Below are 23,801 nucleotides of genomic sequence, written 5' to 3' on the forward strand. Positions count from 1 at the left end.
TTTCAAAACTCTTAATTGTGTTCTGAAGAAGCTGCATGGCTACAAGAAGTGTCACTCTTAGAAATAGAAAGGCATGTAAAGCTGTTGCTTATGGCAAGGCTACTTAGAAACTACTTATGGAAATAGTCTCTCAAGGAGGCTGTCATATTTAAAACTGACCTGGCATTAAATAAAAGTAAACTCAAAGGAAGATTAATGGTGCGTACTGTGCACATGAGTGATGAGAGTAGTGTTAGCGTATAAGAGCTTAAAAATGTGAGCAGAAATAAAAAGGTGTCTACACTAGTGGGTCTGTGATGTTACAGGTATGTAAAATACAGTTCAAAGGTCAGAAGCATAAGTAACTGATAATTAATGTAACATACTGTACACCCTGTGCTTCCAGTTATATTAGGACGAGGTGTCAGAGCTGCAGAGAGAATTCCATTTGTTTCCTCTACTGTTATCAAAACCTGCACTGTGTTTGTTATATACTTATTCATAGATAACATGTCATGATATTTAGCTGCTTAGTTGTGTTGTATTGTATTCTAGAATTGATTGAGTACTGTATTCAGACAGAAAAAGTATTTTTGGGTGACACTAAGGGCAAAAGGGCCTCTGTCTAATTTTAGATGGAGGGAAATATGAGCAAACATATTGACACCGAGCACCTGCTGCCTCCTGTCCTACACTCATTCAGTACAAACAGCCTGACTGTGAGCTTGAGCTTTGTGTTTCAGAGCAATAACTATCTAAAATGTTATGTTTATGGCGCTTTACTTTGAAATGAAGCAGAATAATAAGCGCTAATGGGTTGTTTTCTGCAAGATTTGCCATTTCTGACTTGAACCTTTAATGTGTAGAAGACCCAGCCAGACTTGAAATGCAAATATACAGAGATGTTTGTCTGTTTTGTGTTGAGAACACAAATCCCTGTTCTCAAAGTGACTCTTGCAGTGACAGTGACAAGAAGGCCAGATGACACATTAGATGTCCCCCTTTTAAGGCCCTGGGGTTGGATGTCTGGAGGCTTCCACTGTAGAAGCTCAAATGAGGAAAGTATAAGATTAGATGTGTGATTAAACTGTGCCATGACCTCAATCTAGCTACCTTTAGGTTCTCAATTCAACAACACCATGGACAAGCTCTCCATTAACCAGCAGGATGCTACAGTATGAATCAGATCAACACCTACCTAAAGTGGAGACAGAGGCTTGGGTTTTGCTTGTCAGGCTGAAAATTGGTCAGTGTAAGAAAGAAAGAATACGGACAATTCATATATTTAAAGATGATTTAAAAAAGGAATGTAAGGCATGATCAGTGTGCTCTTGTGCAGTTTTTGTCATTTGTTGACTCATGCTAACATCTTTGTGGCACAGCATTGTGCAGAGACATACAACATGGTGATTACTGCATTGCAAGCTCTTCCTGTAATAGATATCATGTCTGATATGCATCATGCATTTAAGATATCAGATCGTGCACGTGCCACTACCCAATCCTAAGCATCGCTTGCAGGTTAGCGCCTGACTGATGTGTCAAGAACACGCTGCAGTATCACCAGCTTGGTCAATCAACAGACACTGAGTTTGACTGGTTTACCTTCGGCGAGCGGCTGTTGGGACAAACTGCTCTCTGCTTGTTAATCCCAGCTCAGAGTGCGACAGGGCCGTCTCATCCTGAAGTGAACTAGAGCCTTAGGGAGTGAGCCACAGTGCCTGTGACCACTCCAAAAATAAATCTGTTGCCTTCAGTGAGTATTGCAGGGGCAGATGGGGGTTTCCAGGCCACCTGAGATGGCTGAGGTGCAGCCCCTACAGGCGGCCTGAAGCCACCTCCACCTGAGGGAGAGTGGTCACCCTTGTCGAGCCACAGGAGAGCATCCAGTATGTAGGCAGGACATGAGCCGTTCACCTCATATAACTACTCAGCAATACTCTACTTGAAAAAACTCAACTAGACGAAAGATGTCTGCTCCTATTATGCACTAAGAAACAATTCAGTCAGGAGAGATGAGTGAATGAAGATGAATTCATTACAGATATAACAAAATAATGTGCTGATTGAAAAGTACTATTTGTTTGTAGTTCATGGCACTTGGACACTAGGGGGAGATATCCAGGGCAAAGACATCTGCCTCTGAATAGTGACTAGGAAAAACCACCAGATGTCCAGACTCGGTCGGGACCGATGAAGATTGAAGAATGATGCATTAGATAAGAATGTGAAGACTTGGTGGCGATGGGGCGGTGAAAGGTGCACATGACAGCAGAGTGAGGGAACCAAGGCATAAAGAGACATGTTTAAGAAGACAAAAACAAGACAATTGGAAGTGGACCTGGAAATGTGGATAGAGGTGTTTAGTCTACGGCCGTCAGGTGCAACACCAGTGGTTAGCTCTCAGGGCAATAAGCTACTCATTTTATTTGCGTGTAACTGTGTAGGTGAGGTTTTATTTGACTGCAAAACTCTCTTTTGTTTTAAGTGTGTGCACAAAATGCACTTATTTTTACTGCATTGTTGCCAATGACATTTTCCGACCAACAGTGGCACTATTGCAGCAGCACTTCAGTCAGAGGGGGCAAAAACATGACAGAACTCAGTATGAATACAGTATGGGTTCACTCCATTCAAATACTTAGTTTAAAGCTGGCAGTTGCAAAGCAAGCAACTGATTTAAGAGTACATTTTTTGACATTGTATTTTTTTTTCTTTATTTCCCTCAAAGCTTGCAGAGGATGTCATAGTGATTTTACAGCCTGGGTCTGTAGAGTTTTCTGATAAGGCTGCATTGCAGGCATACAGTAAGTTTTAATATTAAAACCTGAGAGGCAAAACCAGGGCCTCTACTAATGTGAAACCTCCCCTGTGGCTTCATGTGTAGAGAAATGACTGTAATCCTGCCTAAAGCTATGAACCAACACCAGATTACACCCACTGCTTATCCATTCAGACAAAATCTTACTTGTGCTGCCCAATTTGAGACCTGGGGCCAGTTTTTCCCAATTGGTTTATCGGATCGTGTTTGGAAACCCTGGAGTCACTAATCATAATTAATTAATTGAATTCATTCATCGTCTACTGCTTTATCCTCTTCATGAGGGTCGCAGGGTGACTGGTGCCAATCCCAGCTGACATAGCATGAAAGGCGGAGAAAGGCGGAGAAAGGCGGGCCCCCAGTCCATATCCATAGTCCTATTATTATTCCATCATTGTGTGACTCTGTAGTGTACTCACTCTGGGTGTAAATGACCAGTTGATGATGTGGCTGCCAAACACACACACACACACACACACACACACACACTTTTGCCCATTGTCTGGATGCCAAGCCTCCCCCCAATCACCCCCTGCTAGCCTTCTATCACTGTAAATTTAGAAACAGAATCTTCTCAGCTGCTCCTTTCCAAAACCTGAGCCCTCCTCTTCCATCCACAGCATTTCATCCATCTCCTTCTCCAGGGTCATTGCAGCCCCCCCTCCTCCCTCGCCCCCACCTCACCTACCCTCCCACCCCGCTTTCCTCACCTTTTCCACACATAAACATACAGTATGCTACACACACACACACACACCCCTCGCTGTCATCGCACAGCCAATAAGGGCCTGATGAGCTCAAGTATCACTATAACACAAGGACTTATTCTCTGAGCAGAGCTTGCAAACTACAGACCTTCATTTTCATCGTTGGAGGAGCTTCTCTTTCCCGCTAAGGTAAGTTGGCTACAGACAGTAGCTACGATTAGTCATCAAAACTAGAAAAAAAAAATCTTCTTTGAAGTCAAAGTATGTGGTTTTTTTTGTAGATTTTATTGTTCATTTGTCGCAGCAGGAGAGAATATCCTCAGGTGTTGTTTCACACAGAGAACACGCAGATCAAGTGTCCTCTAACACAGCAAGCTGCCTCAGAAGGAACGTGTAAAATAGACACATGACACAGAATAGATATGTTCTGCTGCATGTCAGACATGTGATGGTTAACACTCAGTTCAAGAGCTGGAGTCTAGTTTCCTCAGTCCAGATTGATTAACAGATGAGTGAAAATTTAAGATTTGATGTAATTGTCTCAGGGGTTTGCAACTTTATAAGAACATATTAAAATGTTCTACACTTTTCAGGAAAGTAGGCCATTATTTAACATCATGAATGAATCCCTTAGAACGTAAGAAGGAACTAACTTAATGCATAAATGATAAAATAGTGTAAAATATTAATGTATGATAAAAAAATGTTTGCTGTGAACAGTGATCTACAGCTGCAAATGTTTTTTTAAAAAAATTGTTTTGACGGTTTTACCTGCCGTAACAAAGGAAAAAAAAAAAGTTCTTACAAATATCACAATTGCTGCACTGACAATGCAGGTTGGGATTTGGGGATGGCGTGCTTGTGGCTTAGAGCGGCTCACAGATGAGCAGCTGACAATGTGTGCCACAGACAAATTACTCTTACATGAATTGCTTATCATGTCGTAAATGAAGATTCTGCATCTTTTAAAAAAATCGGATTCTTTTTAACGTGTGAATACGAGGATCCTTGTCAGATTCAGCTCAGGTAGAGCATCCATCTCAAGCCTCTTCCCCCGAGACATGGAGATCTAAGACTAGATCTAGATCTTTTTTTTTAGAAAATAGGTGATCACTTTGATAATTAAATTCCTGATCTTTTTCCTGTTGGAGGCAAAATACGCATCCTCGATCTACCCTGGTACGTTGGGTCTTTTTTTTGGTCTCCTGTTGGTATTTAAATCTAAATCTGCTCTTGATTGGCTCAGGATGTGGTTTTCCTCAGCAGTGTCACCTGTCTGATCAGTCTGACACTTTCAGCACAGAGTTTTGGTTTCAGAAAGACTCAGAAACACTTCTCAGCATTCGATGTTCTCATACACAAGAAATGAAGTGGCAAGCCACTAAATATACGGCGTGCTGAAGTGTTGGCATGTACTGAGCAACTGCTGGACACACAGAGAGAGGTGAGACGGCAGCCCCTTGTAAGTTGATCAAAGAGCTCGTTTGTTGTAGATGGATGCTGATTGGCTGCTTGAGTACAGAGGATCCTCCTGCTGGACCGAGCTGAGGGATTAAAGCAGCTATTTGGACACTGTTCCTCAGCTGATCAGTTGAAATATGAGTCAGTACTAATCCTTCAAGTCCCCTGCAGCTGTGGCCACCAAAGTGTGAAGGAGTCATCCAAAGGCACTTTACATATATTTATATATATGTATAAATATATATATATACTGTATATATAAAATTTAGAAACATACAGAACATCACTTGTTGGATCTGACTCCGCTTTGACTTGGCTGGTGGTGATGTTGGACTTTCAGGCTCATCAGAGAGCAATATTCACCATACCAGACATTTATTCTTCTTTATTTGTGAAAGCTGGTGTTGAAGTGAGAAACACAGCTGTAGTGTCCGCTCAAATCGAGCAAGAGCTCTTGATGTTGAAATGAATTTGCTCCACATGCTTAACGTTGACTATGTTCTGTGCTCTTTCATGAGGTTGATATGTTCAGAATCTCGCTAAACCCTGAGTTATTTGACAATCCTGCAGGCTGATACTCACACCCTGGACTCAGCGTTATGAGTTACAGCCTGGATCAACTTTGCATAGCTTAGCGTAGCTTGGCACAAAGTCGGAATAGTTGTTGCTGTATAATAAGTCCTGAATTAAATGTTTTTATTAAGATATGGGTTAGATGTTGACAATGCAGACCCTGTATTATTGTACACACTATTTACTACTATTTATGGGCAGCTCATGACCTAGTGGAAAGGGAACTTGGCTTGTAACCCTATTGATTGGGTTGATTGGACACTTTAATGCCACGTCCAGTTTACTACTAGTGGTGGTCTCAAGCCCAGAAATGGAAGGGTTGTGTCAGGAAGGGAATCCAGCATGAAAAAATTTAATACATTTTAATATGTGGATCAATAGCAAATGATCCACTGTGGCAAGCCCAAAAGCTGAAGCCAAAAGAAAAATAATAATAATGTAATACTGCATATGTGCAACAGCATTTTATTGAGGTAAGGTAAAAAATGACTTAAATCTGGCAATGAAATAATCTGTAATTAAGAGATTGTTTCTGCTGTACTGTATTACTTGTAGGTATTGGGGAAAAAGCATTCATTTTTTTATAGAACATTTTCAGTTGTAAATTTCTCACAATATCAAACTGCTTGTTTAGGTTCACACAGAAACATATTCCCTGTTTGACTGGGTGTAACTGGAGCAGAAGGAGTCTGGAATCTCTGCAGCAGGACAGAAATGTCTCTGAAGGGATCAAACTTGTAACCTTTTCATATCGGCGGAGTCACTCTGCTGCTATTTCAATTCTGTGAACTCACAGGGTCATTTGTGTTTGCCCTCAGGTGTGAAGCCTGCGTTCACCATGTCTGACACTGAGGACGTGTAAGTGATGGTCGACAACGCTCACAAATACTGGAAGGATTCAAAACACCATTACTAAATGTTTTTTTTTCTCTTTCTATATTTCAGGGATCAGCTTGAGGGTAAGTGATAACTGTTCAGACACAATTTCTTTATCTTACTGGGCAGTAAAAAGGGCCCCCACCCCTGGATTGAGACTATTATATTATATCTCTGTCATCATTCTGTGTCTCGTTGGTGTTGTTTTGTCCCCCCCATGTTTGTCTTTGTTATTGTCTTTTTTGGTGCGTCTTTCTTTGTTCACCCCTCTGTTGTTCTTCTGTGTCTCTTTATTTGTTTTGCGTATCTCCATCAGTTGGCCAGCCCCTGTAGACCTTTTTCTTCCAATGCTTAAAATAATATTCAAAAAGTTTATAAAGCAATAAATAGAAAATAAAAGACTTTCTCTATTCTATTTGATTCTATACTATTATATTCTCTTACAGTAACTGTAATTGAAAAGACATTTTGTCCACCTCAGAGTTTTGACCAGATAAATTAAGCTCCCTCTTTCTATATGTTGTGTCACCCCACAGTGGTGAGTTCCATAAATGCACCTGTGACATATTAATATGTCTCAAGTCTTATATATAAAGTTAATTTATTTCTGACGAGCAGTATGACACACCATTCATTCTTATACACAGTCAAATTTAAATAACACAATGTCATGTTTGTTTCTGTCTTCCCACCATCTCCTTCCTTCCCAAACAGAAGAGCAGGAAGGTAAAGACGACTGGATCAGTTAAACGTTTAAGACCTTTTTTTTTTTTCACTGCACTAATTTGTCAGCTGCCTGGTTTCACCTTTAATTTGAAGTATTTGACACTAACACTACCACTGTCCTCAGCGCAAACTAGTTATTAGATAAAGGTTTATCAAATCAGTCTCAACTGAATAGTTCAGCCTCTCTAGATATGAACGACAACTTTTTATTTTCTTCTCGACAACACATATTTTGTTTTCCTCTGCGGTATAAAACTAACCAAGCTCCAGCTGTCAGTCAAACACTTCCAAATTAAAGGTGACTTTTCCTGTTTGAGATTGATGTTTTAAATCCCGTGGTTGAGAAAAAAATGTGATCAAGCCTCTCGGTTCTTTTACATTTCTTTTCTTTTGACTGTGACATGTTTACATGGTTCTCTGTGGACGTCACATCAGTCCAACTGTCATTGACCTCATTCACACAACAGCCATATTTTTAACAGTCTAGATGGAAACTATCTGGAGGTTGTTATCGGAACATCACCAGTTGTTAGAACTGCAGTGATTAACCCTGGAATGTTGATAAACAGACTTTAAGAGAACACCAGTGAGTTTCAACGTGTGCTGGTCCTTGTTATAAATCACAATGGTTTCCATTTTGTAAGACTGAAGTCAACTTATTTTAGGAATATGCTTATAATTTGTAAGAAATATGCATATTTTATATATGAATATAATATAATATACATATGTAATATATAATATATATATAGTATATATATGATATAATATAATATATATACATATAATATGTATATGTATGTCATATATATATATATACATATATAATACATATATATATATATTTACATATATAGATTGTAATAAAGGTTATATCTATATCAGGCTGACATGAAGTCACACCTTTGAGTTTACTGATAATTGTTTTTTCCATAACCAAAACATACTGTAATTTTTTTTTTTTGGGGATTTTGAATTTAAATTCTTTATTTAGTTTTTTGTTTCTTCTTTTTTGTTTACCTAGTTCATTGCCAAAAACTACACTCTAACCCACACAGATATGAAGTGCCTAAAATAATAATGTATAATTGACCTTTTTATTGAATTTTTTCATGCATTAACAGATAGACTAACTGTCATTTGAATTCTCTTGCCATAATACAGGTGAAAGAATGAGTTCTCTAGTATTTTTTGTTTATGTAAACAATATCGACACAAAACCAGCTGATTTTCATCTTGACAGTTCAATATGGCTTCTATGTGAAAGGTCGACTGACTCTGTCGTCATCATCATCATCATCATCATCTGTTTCTTTTCCTTTGTTCTTCAGCAGCACTCTTTCTCACTCCATCGTCCATCCTCTCTGTCACTAAAATAACCTCTCACTTTTGGTTTCTAATGGCTCTGTAATGTCTGTGGTCTTCATTAACGGCCTTCTCCGACACACTCCCTCTCCCTGGCGGTTTGGTGCGTGCTGCGGGCCCATAGCCCAGGAGGAGGTAGTAGAAGTAGAAGTAGCCCCTGAGGCGGAGGCCCAGGTAGAAGCAGAGCCAGAGGTAGAGCCTGAACCTGAACCAGAACCAGAGCCAGAGCCACAGGAGGTGGAGCAGGCGTTTCTTGACGAGGAAGGTATGTGGCACGGGCAGTGCTTTTTACCCTTCTCCACGCAGGACATCCAGCACACAGTTCCAGAATAGCTTATCCTATGTGCTGTAAAACTTATCCTGCTCTATAAGTCAAAGTGCTGAGTCATGACAATTAAACTGCTTTCCTTTTTTAGTTATTCCTCTACAGTCACTGAAAAGCATCATAACCAACCAAGTCAAATGTTTAGATCATTTATTAAGAGGCTTTGCACTCAACCTGGAGACTATGCCATTGTTGCCAAGAAGTTCATTTTATGCAGGTGTAGCAGAGTCTGATGCCAACTGTTATACCTCAATATTCTGAATATACAGAAATTAAAGTGAACCTTTCACGATTTGAAGCCACTTTTTGTACAATTTAATGCTACATTTGTTTTCTGCAGATAAAACTGTCTGTAAATAAGACACAGGTCCAATGGATCTGTTTTTACACCAAGTGTCACACAAGTAACTCATTATATTTTGTAATTTACTTAAAATTGTGTTAAAATTTGAAGGTCCAGTGTTTAACTGGACTTGGCCATGGGCAGGAAGGGGAAATTGGAGAGTAACCGGGGGGTTGCCGGTTTGATTGCCCACCAGGTCAAAAAAGGGCTGGGGTACCCAGCTGCTCTTAATTCTAGGAAGGTTTCTAGTAGAGGATGGGTTAAATGCAGAGAAGTAATTTCCCCTGTGGGACCGATAAAGGACTTGTTTGTTTATTTATTTGTAAGAACAAGTGACACCTAATAGTGAGACTGCAGGGTGTAACAAACGGAGGACCACGCCACTTACAGGGGTAAGTGGCATCGAACTGTAGAGGCCTCCAAGGAAAGCAAGGCCTTTGCTTTATGTACATAACAAAGGCTTATTGTAAGGTTCAGAAAACCAAATTAATTTTAAAGTAAAATAGTACATGTAGACATACTTGGGTAGTATGTTCAGATTCCTAAATGTTACATAATAGCAGAAAGGGGAAACTATAATTACACAGTTAAGCAGCTTCTATTTAGCCCTTTCCACTGAAGTCACCTCCTCTTCATCACTGCCTGGTAAATCAAAAATGTGCACACTAGATGGTTTTAAAATTTTAAAAACCCTAAAACAAAATCTTAACTTTAGAGAAATTTTACATCATTTTACAACTTCAAGTCAGAAAATTAAATTCATGCCAGTGCTATCAGTATTACTGCTTACATGTGACTGCAATTAGTATTGCAGTCACATGTAAACACACACCAGCAGCATCAGTTTTAAGATACCGCCCTATTCCCGAACATCCCCACACAGTAGTTTGGTCTAATATGCTTCACGCATCACTGTGGCACAACAGGGCCAAGGTGTGCTGCACTTAAGTCTTGTTTCAGTGGCTAAACCTAAAGTGCCTTTCGGTGTCTTTGGGCTTCTCAAACAAATCCCTGAACACCACAGTGATCATTTGTTTTCCAGTGTCAGATGTGTGTTTTGAATATGACCTGCAGTGCGTTCATAATTTGAAAGCGAGAGGGAGAATATCAGCCGCTTTTACATGAATCCAACTGTCCCATCTCACCCGTTGGCCTTCTATCCATTTGGTCATAATGTCGGGTAATGATGAGTCATTTCAGTCATGTAAAAGCCACTTCTCCTCACCTCCCTTTTTTTTTCCATGTTTAGTATCTTTCTTTCTGTGTGTAGACGAAGAGTGAGACTGGCGAAGCGCTGTAAAGCATTTACAATTGGGTGTTGTGGTGGAATGCAGTCATCTTCACTATTCATGATTGCAAATGAAATGTTTGTTTTTATTGATTTCTACAAAGATGGAGCCACTGCAGAAGTCTCAGGCTTTAATGCACGTTTGCAGAACTGTTGCTGACACTGCTTCAAGGCTGTTTTGTAGAGGGTTTTGTACAGTATATAATAAGCACTCACCAAAAATGGGTGGACAGACCCCAATCAAATCAAAGTCATGTGAAAAACTCAATTAAAATAAAAGCTCCTGACCTTTAGTGATAACCAAATAATTTTGACCAAATATATATATTGTAATTTGTGTGCGTTTTATTCATTAAATATTCAGCTATAATCAAACCTGACGGTGAAAAGTGTTGCCTTGTAGATTTAATGTATGGTTGAAGCATAACATGGGACTTGTACAGTGGCTGCCAGTACTTCCACAATAAAAGCACAAACACCCAAACATCTTGTAAATGTGCTTCATGAGCTGAACCGGCTGCCCAGTCCGATCACTAATGATCTCTGTTCTGCTCTTGCTTTCTACGCTTGCTGCATGCAGAGGCCTATGATGAAGAAGGTATGTTGATTTTTGAATTCTTCTTTGTACTTCTCATTGGACCTGTTTTGCATTTCCTTGTCACTTATGGAATCCTTCGCACAATTCATACATGGACAATTGGAACTGTTTGCTTTTTTTTGTTTCACCGATTTATTTGGAGGGATCAATAAGCAGAATGCATCGCTTTAGTTTCTGCATTAGCTGAAGAAGTGAGGAAGTGGATTCAGAAATGCTGAGTCATGGTTACAGATCCCTCTCTCACTTCTGCTTCTTCTCTTTCTTGCATGAATGTGTCCTGCCAGAGGAGGGAGATCAAGATGGTACTTTGTATTTCCTGCTGAGTCGCTGTTGCTTTGCCTGAGTTTTCCTTCCATTTCTTGTCTGTTTTGGTTATTGTTTTTTTAAGAGTTTAATTTTCCATAAAAATATAAAGAGCTAATCGCAAACCTCCTGATTTTTTTTTTTACAACAAAAATAAAACATTATTAACAATAATTGCATACATTGTGAAATTGTTACATAAATTGACATCAAATAGGTTATGTTCTGATTTATGATTTAATTATAAATGTATTTGGTTATATTGGTTTGATTTAAAACTAATGCTCAAACAAATTAACATTGTGAAATGAAATATTATTTTTCAGTGGCCTCATTCTTGTGTTGTAACCCTCACTTCAGAGAAAATGCACCATTATAAAGAAAGTCACCGATGCTTTAAATAGAGCTTTAGTCAACAAAACTTACTATTCCTCAACAAAAAATTCAGTGTCAGCTGAATTAGTCATGTTTCTTATAAGACACACAGATCTATTTGTAGCACACTATACAACTAAAATATGATCATTTTAATGTGTCCACAACAAAGTTCACATGCTGTGGTATCAGAACTAGCTGCTAATGTTAACTAAATCCTCCTGCATTGAGTTGGGTTAATAGCTGTGATAATATGAAAAAAATGGATTTTGAAAGTGAACAAATCATGTGACTGTCGGATCGTTGAGATTTTCTGCAGTCAACGACACACTGACCAACCACTCGACTACAGACTACAACACAAGTTTATTTGCACTCTATCAAACCCGTGGTGCGAGCAAATTTCAAAAGTATTACTGTGTATTTTCAACACTTGAAACTGAGGCAAAGACACAGTAATAAGGCCACTGATTTTGCAAGGTATTTCAATAAATAAGACACTTACATTACAATCCTTTGGAGGTGTGGACCAACTTGCACCCCTCAACTTGTCCACATGGATTTTCCCTCATTAACCAGCAGCTCTTTACTCTTCACATCTTCCCTTATTTATTTATCTAACTGTCTGATGTCACTTTTCCCTCCTTAATGTTTTTTTTGTTGCTGTACAACCAGAAGAGAAGCCGAAGTTCAAGTGAGTATATTGTGTATTTGCTATATATCTATAAGGCACTTGTCACTTAAATGTATATATTATGTCTTTCGACAGACCTTCTGCTCCAAAGATCCCTGATGGCGAGAAAGTGGACTTTGACGTAATATGACATGCTTTTTGTTGAATGATACAGTAAAGAATAGAATAGAAGAATTTTACCCATTTGTTGGAAAAAAAAATCCAGAATATTATATCAAAGCCATGAGTGGTCAATACGTAGAAAAAAAAAGTAGGGTCAAATGCATCCCAGATGACCTCTAATAGTGATCAGATCTCTGTTGCTCATGTGAGATCAATCAGACTTTATTTACTGTATATAGCACCAGTTAACAATAGCAATTATAATGACAATTATCATTATTTCAGTGAATTATTATTCAGTGTCTTTTAGTCAGAATGCAGATTAGGTTCAGGCAACAGAAATATTTTGCTTAAGGCTAGTGGTTTTCGTCTGAACTGAAGGAGCTGCATGTGATGTGAATCTTATTTTTGTATTAAATCAGACCTAACCTTAAAAGAAGATAGAACATAACAATATAATATAACCATGAAAGAGGGAAGTTATTCTGTCAACAGAAACCTGCAACCAACAAACCAAACAGCTTTCTGATGAAAACTTTGTTAAGAGAGTTTGAAAACACTCTTAGAACAGGTTTTTCCCTTTTAGCTTTAAACTATCATTTTGACATCTGCACAAAGAGCAGGCACTCTCCAGGCACCTCATGTTTTTGTCTGTCCACTCCTAAAGGACATCCAGAAGAAACGTCAAAACAAAGACCTGGTCGAGCTGCAGTCGCTGATCGACGCTCACTTTGAGTGCAGGAAGAAAGAGGAGGAGGAGCTCATCGCTCTTAAAGAACGAATCGTGAGATTTTACCTGTCCTCATAAAATAAATAAAATGTCAACTACTAAAACACCAGCTACGTTTCCACATAGATGGACATCTTTGCATTCTGTCTGCTGATTAGGAAAAGCGTCGAGCTGAGCGAGCTGAGCAGCAGAGGATCCGTGCTGAGAAAGATAAGGAGCGGCAGGCCAGACGTGAGGTAGGCAGCCAGTTTTGCGTGGTGCATGATTTTCTCAGTGATGTGGCTCTGGACTGGTACCTTTAAAGGTGCATTTCGTCTGAAACAATTAGTACCAGGAAGTTGGGACTTTACTGGGAACTATGTGTGCTTCCACTGCAGGGACCAGGGTCTAAATGGACGTACCTGATAGATTTTGTTTTGGTCTCAATAAAGTCCCCACTCAGGGGGTAGTACTTTAGAAGTTCAGGAGCCTTGGAGCTTGCAGCACTGAAAAGACTTCTGTGTTTTTTTTATTTTGGATTTTCAGGTGATATACTCTCATAATATTGATATTTTATACTGATGTTATTTTGATAATTTCACATTTACAGGCTGAGCGACAGAGGAAAGAGGACGCTGACGCCCACAGGAAGGCTGAGGATGATGCCAAGAAGAAGATCGCACTAAGCAACATGGGATCAGGCTATAGCAGCCACCTGCAGAGGGTTGGGTTTTACTTACTCTCTATTTGTTATTGCTGATTTTGTTATTTTATTTTACTTTACCTTCCTTGATTTCATTTATTTTTGTGTTATCTATTTTAATTGTTTCTAGATTGATCAGAAGAGAGGCAAGAAACAGACTGAAAGAGAAAAGAAGAAGAAGGTTCTGTCAGAAAGATGCAAACCACTGACTGTGGATGATAATTTCACTGAGGACAATCTGAGGTAATCCACATGCATAGACAATGACAAGAACTTGTGTCTTTCAAGGTTTTTCACCTCTGTATCCTCTGTGATCTCTCTTTTTTTTCTTTTTTTTAAATTTAAACTGTAGCAACTATTACCGTCTACATTTTTCTATCATCTGTTCCTTTATAAGATCATTCATTACATCTCTGGCTCCTGCTTTGTGTTTGTCAGGGAAAAGGCGAAGGAGTTGTGGGAGTGGCTGCACAACCTGGAGGCAATTAAATATGACCATTGTGAGAAGCTCAAGAGACAGAGATATGAGGTCAGTCACAGAGATGAGAACATTCTTATCTTTCCCTTCACTACTGTGTTAATATAATGCTAATGTTAAGCACTGGAAATATGGTTTAGTGTATACAAAGAATGGTTAAGATACACAGAACATGACTGCAACAAGGACAACATATCAACACAACAGTTTCAGGCAGAAATGTCAGGTTTGAAATTGACAGTATTTAATACCCACTGATATTTTTAGGTGAAAAATGTTGCCCGTTGTCACTCACCGCCAAGAGGTCGTACATATACTCATGTACTTCTCTTTCAGGTCATTTCTCTCAGAAACCGCATTGACGAGCTGCAGAAACAGTAAGTACAGAAACCAGGTGCATCTGAGTTTGACTAAACTGACTAAAATCATGTCATTTTTGGATATGCTTGCAATGATATTTTCATTTTTTTCATGGCTTGGATAAATACGACTGCTTGATTGCCTTTTTTGTCTTAATTCATCCAAAAGTGTAAAACTTTCTTAATCCCTTTGATCACAAAATTCTCATTTATTTATTTATTTATTTATGCAGTTTGTCCCACAATGTGTGAATATGGGATATTAAATATTTCCCATAATTCTTAATTTTAGAATGTCATTCAGATTCAGATATAACTCTGTTTTTTGTTGTTGTTTTTTTGCACCTTGCAGCAGCAAGAAGGGAGCTGCCTCACGTCGCAGGAAGTGAGCGGCTGCTCGATATAGGTGACACGCCCCCTCTGCTACAGGAGCGGTTCAAACATCTTATCAATGGTGTCTGCTTAAGCCAAATTGTTTTCTGTACTAATTTTATCTCCAACAAAAATGTTTAAAAATGAAATCACGTGTTTGTGTCAAAAAAAAACCTAAAAGGTTGTATTGGTTCCTAAAATAAAATTACGAAATTATTCATCCTCCAACCTACACTGACCAAGTATCATCAGTCGTGTTTTTTTATTAATTTGCCCTTTTACTGTGTACAGTACTACATATGGCACTTATTTATCCTGCAATGACATTTTTTATAACCTATATAATTACATTTTAATGTGATATACTTTCAATAGCATTTCTATGGCATTTTCATTCACTATTACATTATTATGTCCCATCATACTATGACGTTTTTACGCCACATATTTCCATGACTTTTTAATGCTATACAGTCCAGCTACTGTATGTCTACTATACTGTGACATGTTTCTATAGTATGACATTTCAGTTCCTCTCTTCATGAGACATTCCATGAGACATTCCTATGCATTTTTAAAGATTTGACATTTTATGTCCTAGTAAAACAAAGGGATTTCAGGTGCTGCTGATGTCCGGTATGAAATAACCCATAGTTCTTGTGTTTGTGTCAGAGAGAAAACAAAGATCTCTTCACACAGCTCTAACGAAACAACAGTGAAAAAAAAAAATGTAGAGATGTTTATGCTGTGAGAGAGTTAGATGAACCAATAATTGATCATCATGTAATCTTCTTCTTCTCTACAATCTTGATAAAGCATTCACTTCACGTGGACCTATAATAGAGACTATATTGCATTATAGTTCATTGAAGATAAAAGCCATGGAAAGATTAGACTTGGGAGTGGAAGTCACAATATAAATATGTCTTTATTAAAGTGTTATTCAGTGATAAATAATATGAACATATGGCACAACAATCCATCCGTGTGTGTGTTTGTGTTTGTGTGTACTATGGATAAGCAACTCTTATTTTACAGATTCACAACATCACAACAATATGGTCCTTGATCATTACTGATGACTGACTTCACTGCAGCAGAAATCACGTTGAAGGAATAGTTTCAGTGTTTTTCAAAAAGCGGAAGCGAAGTCGTGGGCTCCTGTGGTTCAGAGTGGCTCGTACATACTGTTGGGTTCAGCAGACGGCCTGGAGACAGCAGGACTGTGAGGAGGTGATCCAGGGCCTTGGGGGACCACGCTGTCGCCTGGAGGAACCACAGCCCGGTCTGTGCTGATCCGCTCTACAATACTGGACAAACATTGCAAACTAGAAATGAGGCTGGGTTTGGTGTTTCTGGGACCTGCAAGAAAAATAAACAGGAAACATTGGTTTTTGCTCTTCAACAAAACAACAACAGCATTGTGTATTACATGAGGCAATCATCCCAGTTATTGAAGGAATATGAAAATTGAAAACCATAGTTAAAACAAAATAAATGACAGTTTAGTCACATTAAAACAAATCTTGTCAACATGATATTTACGCACTGCTGCAAAAATGACTCACTGCTGAGTCATATTTACTTCCACATAAAACCAAATACTATTAAAAAAATAAAGGGTGAGAAAGTCATCTTGAAACTGACCGTCTGGTGTTTGACCGCAGTAGGAACTGTCACCACTTTCTCTGTTGGCTGAACACGCGGAGGTGAAATCCATCTGGAACCACAGATCAACAAGTTAATAAACCACATGTAATTGATTGATTGATTGATTAGAACATACTTAATGAAGCAGACTTTTCAAACAGTACACAAAGAGTATGTGAGCGTCCTGAGTGTGACGTGACTTCCAGGCAGTAAAAAAGATTTCAGGTGACACAAATACTACTAACTGCTTTTTAGCGTGTTAATTGCAAAGTTAAAGTGAGCCACTGTGAAAGAAATTCATGAAATGACCATGCATCAGAAGCTAAATTGAAATACTGGCTTCTTTTTCTTCACAGTTTAAATTTTAATTTTACAGCCTGTAAACCCTGTTCTATGTTTCTGGTAAATGTGTAGTTCCTCATAGATCAGTGTTTCGGTTTGTGCTTGATCGGTTCCTCAAATTACTTGGCAACCTCTAGTCTTTGTAGAAGAGGGGGAGGAATGAATCATTCAAAAATGATTCATTTAGATTGTAGTACCTCATTTAAACTTTAGTTGCATATCTTACATATAGCCCCTTTAACACAACAGGAGGTGTGTTTAAAGTCAAACACTTGCTGCATATAAACATAAAACCATAAACACTGAAACTGAAACTATGTGTAACAAATGTACATTCCACAGTGAAGCTTCTACCATTTTAAATGTCCACCTTAAAGATTCCATTCATGAAAACTACCCACTGTGGCCAGAAATAAATACCCCAAACATGTTCCCACATAAACTCCTCAGCTGTTCCTGGACTCACCATGCCATCGGAGCAGTTGGAGCCAGGGCTGGAAGCAGCTGAGTCGACGCTGTAGTGTTCCAGTGGTGGGTAGAAGCTGTCATCCCGGCCAGTTCTCAGCAGTGCCTGCAGAGACTCGATGTAGCTGATTGCGTTGCGCAGGATTTCCACTTTGGGCAGCCGCTGGTTTGGGCTGGTGGCTGTGCAACGTTTCAGGGTCTCGAAGGCGTCGTTCACTTTGCCAAGCCGGCGCCTTTCTCTCATTGTTGCTGCTTTTCTTCTGTCTGCATTTGTTGTCTTTCTTTTGCAGGCCTTGCAAGCCCACAGCAGGCAGTGTCCAGTCTGGTGGAGGCCCTCAGGGGCCCTCACGTGCTCATCCTCGGGCACGTGGTGATGGTGTTGATGGTGATGAAGAGGGTCGTCTGGCTTCAGGAGGCCGGCGTGCAACAGGCGAGCATCCAGGTCGTCAAAAAAGTTCAGATCATTGGTGTTGAAGCCGGGGTCATCATAAAGGTCATCAGATGAGGAGAGAGGGAATGCAAGGTCAGACAGATCCATTGTCCACTGAAGATGATTCTGTGAGAGAGACGCAAAGACTTCCTCCGAAAATCCCTCGGAGAAATGGAAAAAAAAGAAAATCTCTGCAAAATAAATATTCGTCTACCTGGAAAGTGTGAACTTATCAAGAGCACAGGGAAGAGAGGGAGCTCTCTGTTACAGTATCAGTCAGCTGACCTGTTTAACAACTGAAAAGTACAAACAGTCGACAGAGAAGTGACAGTACATTTAAAGGGCCAGTCTGTGTTACTTCATCTCCCATGGCTTTGGTTTGTCCTTATAAAGGAGTCAGTGTGTGGGTGGGGCTGTGGTGTAAGTGGCCAACGGGCTGGGAGGTGTGTGTGTGTGTGCGTGTGTGTGTGCATGTGTGTGTGTGTGTGTGTGCATGTGTGTGGGTGTGTGCGCAGGGAGTGATGGGATGACAGAGGTGAAACTCAGCAACAAAAAAGAAGCAGTAAAAAGTTGAACAAATTATGTAAACTATATTTATATATTATAGACCACATTGGAAATGCAGTTTAGTCCATTTTCTTCATTTGAACTGTTGTTCCAAAGCCAATGTTAAATTTTATTAGAGAAGTTTGAATTGTATTTTGGGTCAATTACCACTTGTTAAAAATGTGTCACATGTTTACATAGTAATACACTATACAGAACAATATTTGCCCCAAGAACATAATAGACAAGGTTTATGTTTAAAATTCAACTGAGGTTAGATTTATTTAATCTATTTATGCATTCACTTTTATTGGTGTTTCTGTTCATTTGATTCTGATTCGTTTGCACCATGTGTTCTGTAAGTGTCTCTGTTGTCTGTGAACGTAGATGTACTTTTTTGAAAATGTAAATCCCTGTGACTGCTGAGTGCTTCAGTCTGCCGTCCTGCTGAGGAGGTCACAATGTCACAAAGTCATCAGGTTCCCTGGTCTGAAATGTGCGGACTTAAGGGTTTTAGGGTCACCACTGGACAACAGTTTAAGGCAATCTGTCCAAACAGGTGAAATGATCCCAGCTCGCACAGTAAGTCATGTTGCTTATTTTATATTTCTGTTGTGATTGTTTCTTTCACACATACTACTCCAATCACAGTTTTTGTTTAGGGTTGACATTTTCAAATTCTAGTGTCTAGTGTGTATAAGTTTAAATGAAATGACTAAAGTTAGTTTAGTGACAAAACTCATTATCTAATTTATCGCAGAATTTTGACTTAACCTTAAAAACAAAAGAATAACCTGAACAGGCTATTTTTGTTTTATTTCCTGAATACTGTTGTTGTTTAACGGCAGTGAAAATGTTGGTATTTATCAATGAAATCGTCTTTAATTTTAAGTCTCACATACATTCTGAGGCTTTCCAAACACAGAAGAGCGCCTTTAATTTTGACGGTCTTTGTTTGACATGTATTGTGTTTATTTGTTGACTTGTAAATGTGAGATTTTTCACAGCTTCGAGGGTATGAAGTGGGACAGGACAGCTCACATCGTGGACTCTTCACGGCTTAATGGGAAGGCACTGTGTTAAATTTAGCAGCTCATGAAATCTAAGACAAGTGCCCTTCTTATTTTGGCACATCCACCACTAACCCCACCCCCACCCCCACCCCCAGCTCTCACACTACAACTATTGGGGCGCATTCAAAAGGAACATGAAACTGACTTGAACAGAGCTGCACTGAAGATATCACTCTGAGTCATGATTAATTATGCTATGTTACTTTAATATTTTGCAGGCTCACAAAGGGCATGCTTACAGCTTCAATCATTTAAAGGTGTTTTAACAGCTATTTAATGGTGTGATGTTGTCATCATAGTTTTTCCATTCTTGTCTGAATGTGACAATACAGTAGGTGTGTTTTTTTAAATTGATCTTTTTTTATGTTAGGACTCCAGTCGCCAGTCCAACCATTCACTCTACCACAGCTGGCGAGAACCCATGTACACTAGCCACTTGTCCACCGCGTGGAGAAGTGTTTTATTTCATTAAATGTCATTCAACATTTCTTTCATCAAACTTGCTGGAAAAGTATTTACTACAGTAAGTTTCTGTGGTAAGTTTCAGAAATGAAAACTATAATTAATGATAGAATACAAGCAGCAGAGCAAGTATTAATATTATCATAAATTGGTTGTGTCCATACACACAAACCTCTACATTAACACAGTCTTCTAACTTCCTGGTTGTTGTTGTTGTTGTTGTTGTTGTTGTTGTTGTTGTTGTTGTTTTTCTAACATGTACTTTTTATTGACATTAAGGTAATTCATTACATATGTTTCTACAACTGTTCAGAGTTGCAACCTGAATATCTTCTTTTTTTAAGTAAAACAAAAGAAAACAACTAAATAAATAAATTAAAATCTAAAAAAATATATATATAAAAAAACGACAATTACATGAAAACAAAACACATAGGGAGTGAGACGAGGTTGTTGCCTCTAAACTTCCTGGTTGTAATCTCATCTAATGATTAATTCTCACGTATTCCTGTGTGTTTTTGTCCTCATCAACATCCCAGTGATTATTGCTGCAACTTTGTCTGACAGACATTCTCACTGACTCACTCTGGCTCCTGATGTTTGGATGCTTTCCTGTCGATTTATTTAAACACTTTTCTCAGGCTGCCTGTTCTCGGGCCTCAGCACTCCTCCCTCATTTCTCAAAATCTTGATCACACACGTATGAGTGTGATTCATGAGAAAAAATACCCTGCACACTCCTCCACCGCCTCTTACGCCACCACCACCACTTGCATCATTTACTGATCTTCATTTTAAACAAGGTCTTTGTAAGGTTAAAAGTTTATTGTGAGGATGTCTTGGGCAAAATATCAAACTAAAGTTAGGATGCTATATTCTTCAAACATAGCAAGCTTTTGTTTCAATACAGTACGATACTGATAATTAACTCTATACTGAGAATAAAGTGCATCAGAACCACAGGGTAAAACATAACTAGTTAAGTCCACTTACTTTTCCAGTCTCACTTGAATTTGACTCTTATGTCTGAAAGGTTTGACTCTTTAGAGTTTATTCTGTGTGTCTGCTTTAAATATCTCTTCCTGCTGCCTGCATTTGTCATATAATCAAGTGTTTTTCTGTTTCAGTGTGACCAAAGCTCTTAATCCTATTTCCTGTGTTACAGCAAAAGTTTCACATTTCATAAGGACTCTTGTATCCCACCATGGACCGATGCCAGCTCAGTTTCTAGAGTGAGGTATATGAGGAAAGAGTATTTTTATTAGCCATTGAAAGTTGTCACCAAGGGGAAAAAAAATGTTTGCTGTTGTGTTGGATTCAACTTAAATCAGACGTGATTAAAACATGGTGATCTCATTAGTGTCTTGTGATAAGATTTAATGAATCATGTAAGTTGATAAGCTCTTACAGGCTAATTAAACCCTAAAGCTGTAATGTACTGTTGCTGCGGTGTTTTTTTAAGTCTGTCTGTCCTTGTCAATTAAGTGAAAACAAACAAACAGTAAATCTTCCAGCCCCGTCACCTGTCGTCGACGTCATCATCAAAGCGCAAACGAGGAAACCATGAAACCTCAGCCTGATCTGATCAGCTGTGAGCAGCCGGACACGTTGGGACACGCAGGACAGGACAGGACAGGACAGGACAGTCACAGCGGCCTGCTGGACCTGGATGTGGATTCCAGATGGATCAGGGCTCAGAGGGAGTCCACAAACACAAACACACCAAACACCACTTCCCCTCCTCTGTTTAATGTCCATGACTTTTGCTTGTGATGTGTTCAGACGTCACTTTGTCCAGCAGCCCCACTACTAGTGCACTATAATATTTCTATGTAAAATATGCACCACAGTCTCTTCAAAATGAGGTAGTACTTTGTACACTCCCACAATAAAAAGTACTTAAATTCCTGTGTGTATTCATTTTTGAAGTGTATTCTATTTCTGACATTTGCTCATACACTTCACAGCAACAGCAATTAATAGATGCATAGCTTAAAACACATAGCTTGGAACGCACTACCCTTAGATATCAGGGAAGGAATCTCACTAGATATTTTCAAAAGAAATTTTTACTCTAGCCTTCAACTCGCTCCTTTTTGTTCCACCTGGTGTTTTGTTTTATTTGCATTTTTAGGTTAACCTCTTGACTCTAGCCTTTTCCTATTTTATTCCACCCCGTGCTGTAGTTTACTGTTTTATTTGCATCTTTTGTTTCATTTCAAAGTTACTTTTTGACTCAAGCCTTTTTATTCCACCCTGTGTCGTGTTATATTGTTGTATTTGCTGTTTAAATGTTATTTTCCTTTTGTTGTGAAGCACTTTGAGCTGCAATCCTTGTATGAAAGGTGAGGAAAGAAAAGAAAACCACATAAAGTCAAAGCTGCTGAGTCAACAGGTCCTTGTGTCAACTTAGTTTAAATCAAATAGTGTAAAGTAAAGCAATTCAATTCAATTCAATTCAATTTTATTTGTATAGCGCCAAATCATGACATACATTATCTCAAGGCACTGTACATAGATAACATCAAAGAGAGCAGAGAACCCCAACAGTTCACACAATGAGCAAGCACGAGGCATCAGTGGAGAGAAAAAACTCCCTCTTAACAGGAAGAAATCTCTGACAGAACCAGGCTCAGAGATGTGCGGTCATCTGCCTCGACCGGTTGCACAACGTACAGGCACAGAGACAGCTGCTGTGTGTCTTAGTAGAGGTGGACAGGTGTACAGCTGAGAGTGTCACCCCTCACTCTGACTTACTACTTCCTATCACATGACATAGGTGGTTGACCTCTCGTCACACTGTGATGGGCGTGACTAATGGCTGTAATGGGATGTAAACAGCCTTATGGGAACAAGCTGGTTATCCCATAATGGACAGTTACACTTGCTTCTCTGAGTGAAGAGCTCTACATACAGTGCTCAACAAACGTATTAGACCACCTGTCATAAAACGAGAAGTATTTTAAGAAATCTTTCAAAGACGTGTTTAAAACTAGAAATGTTACTGTTATTTATTTGGCAAAAAAACAAACTGAATTCACCTTTTCACACCCACATTTGAGCCGACTCACTGGGCAGTGAGAAGTCAGAAATTAATCAATCATAACATTCAGCCACTAAAACCTATTTTTCTGTTCAGGAATGTAAGTAAATAAGTATCATTTATTCAAGAAACAATAATGTGCTATGCTATTTAATCTTTCCTTTTTTTGAAAATTCATGGATGACAATAATAACTAGATCGGCAATTCCGTGCCGAAATTTCGAGGGTGCCTGCAGTTCTTGCGGCATGTGGAAGTTATATGGCCGGAGATTTGGATCCAATCCACCTTGGAAGTACGAGGACATATTTTTTAAGTTTTAAAGGAGAGAGAAGTTATATGGCAGTTTTTTGCGATTTTTGTGGCCATGGTTACTTGAAACGCTTAGAAATAGTCATCGCACACAAGTCCCGGTCGAGCCGCACGTTTTGATATAACATGTGTGGGGGTTTTCTCAAAACTGTGGGAGGAGTTAGACGTCATAGTTTTGGGTGGAAGAATACAGAGAGACTGACAAGCCCCTCCCAAAGTCCCCTCTGCTCCTTACACGCACACACACGCAAACACACGCACACACTCTGTCTCTATCTCTCCAAAACCAGCAGAGAAAGCAGAGAAAACAGCATGTTTTAAAG

The 23,801-nt window shown here is 39.1% G+C and overlaps 2 protein-coding genes across 8 annotated transcripts; one reads left to right on the plus strand and one right to left on the minus strand.

Annotated features, from left to right (window-relative positions):
* The first annotated feature begins 3,603 nt into the window (after nt 1-3,603).
* On the plus strand, nt 3,604-15,395 carry LOC122772488 (troponin T, fast skeletal muscle isoforms-like). Of its 7 annotated transcripts, none has more exons than XM_044030588.1 (16): nt 3,604-3,696; nt 6,360-6,399; nt 6,487-6,500; nt 7,135-7,143; nt 8,633-8,773; nt 11,045-11,062; nt 11,347-11,364; nt 12,416-12,434; nt 12,510-12,555; nt 13,204-13,320; nt 13,425-13,502; nt 13,856-13,969; nt 14,079-14,191; nt 14,387-14,477; nt 14,763-14,803; nt 15,138-15,395. In XM_044030588.1, the coding sequence occupies exons 2-16, from the start codon at nt 6,380-6,382 to the stop codon at nt 15,172-15,174; spliced, it is 876 nt and encodes a 291-aa protein (XP_043886523.1). In that variant the 5' UTR covers nt 3,604-3,696; nt 6,360-6,379; the 3' UTR covers nt 15,175-15,395. The 7 variants fall into 7 exon arrangements, with proteins under 7 accessions (XP_043886523.1, XP_043886522.1, XP_043886525.1 ...); XM_044030587.1 differs by having other exon boundaries at nt 3,605-3,696; nt 7,132-7,143; XM_044030590.1 differs by lacking the exon at nt 11,347-11,364 and having other exon boundaries at nt 3,605-3,696; nt 7,132-7,143.
* Nucleotides 15,396-16,060: 665 nt separating this feature from the next.
* LOC122772490 (myoblast determination protein 1 homolog) lies at nt 16,061-18,392 on the minus strand. The gene is made up of 3 exons (XM_044030594.1): nt 17,616-18,392; nt 16,805-16,877; nt 16,061-16,519 (listed from the first exon to the last, which is right to left on the minus strand). Exons 1-3 carry the CDS (start codon nt 18,150-18,152, stop codon nt 16,326-16,328), a joined length of 804 nt encoding a protein of 267 aa, XP_043886529.1. The 5' UTR covers nt 18,153-18,392; the 3' UTR covers nt 16,061-16,325.
* Between the last annotated feature and the right edge of the window lie 5,409 nt (nt 18,393-23,801).

Source organism: Solea senegalensis, linkage group LG7 (genome assembly GCF_019176455.1).
Source record: "Solea senegalensis isolate Sse05_10M linkage group LG7, IFAPA_SoseM_1, whole genome shotgun sequence".
In the NCBI taxonomy this organism is placed as follows: domain Eukaryota; kingdom Metazoa; phylum Chordata; class Actinopteri; order Pleuronectiformes; family Soleidae; genus Solea; species Solea senegalensis.

Excerpts from the sequence above, each read along its gene's own strand:
- LOC122772490 (XM_044030594.1), bottom strand. The coding sequence starts at position 18,152 with ATGGATCTGTCTGACCTTGCATTCCCTCTCTCCTCATCTGATGACCTT. Across the intron at positions 16,878-17,615 it reads CCAACTGCTCCGATGGCATG|ATGGATTTCACCTCCGCGTG; the intron begins GTGAGTCCAGGA and ends CTGTGGTTCCAG. Across the intron at positions 16,520-16,804 it reads CTGCGGTCAAACACCAGACG|GTCCCAGAAACACCAAACCC; the intron begins GTCAGTTTCAAG and ends TTTTTCTTGCAG.
- LOC122772488 (XM_044030587.1), top strand. The coding sequence starts at position 6,380 with ATGTCTGACACTGAGGACGT. Across the intron at positions 13,503-13,855 it reads AGCGGCAGGCCAGACGTGAG|GCTGAGCGACAGAGGAAAGA; the intron begins GTAGGCAGCCAG and ends TCACATTTACAG. Across the intron at positions 13,970-14,078 it reads ATAGCAGCCACCTGCAGAGG|ATTGATCAGAAGAGAGGCAA; the intron begins GTTGGGTTTTAC and ends AATTGTTTCTAG.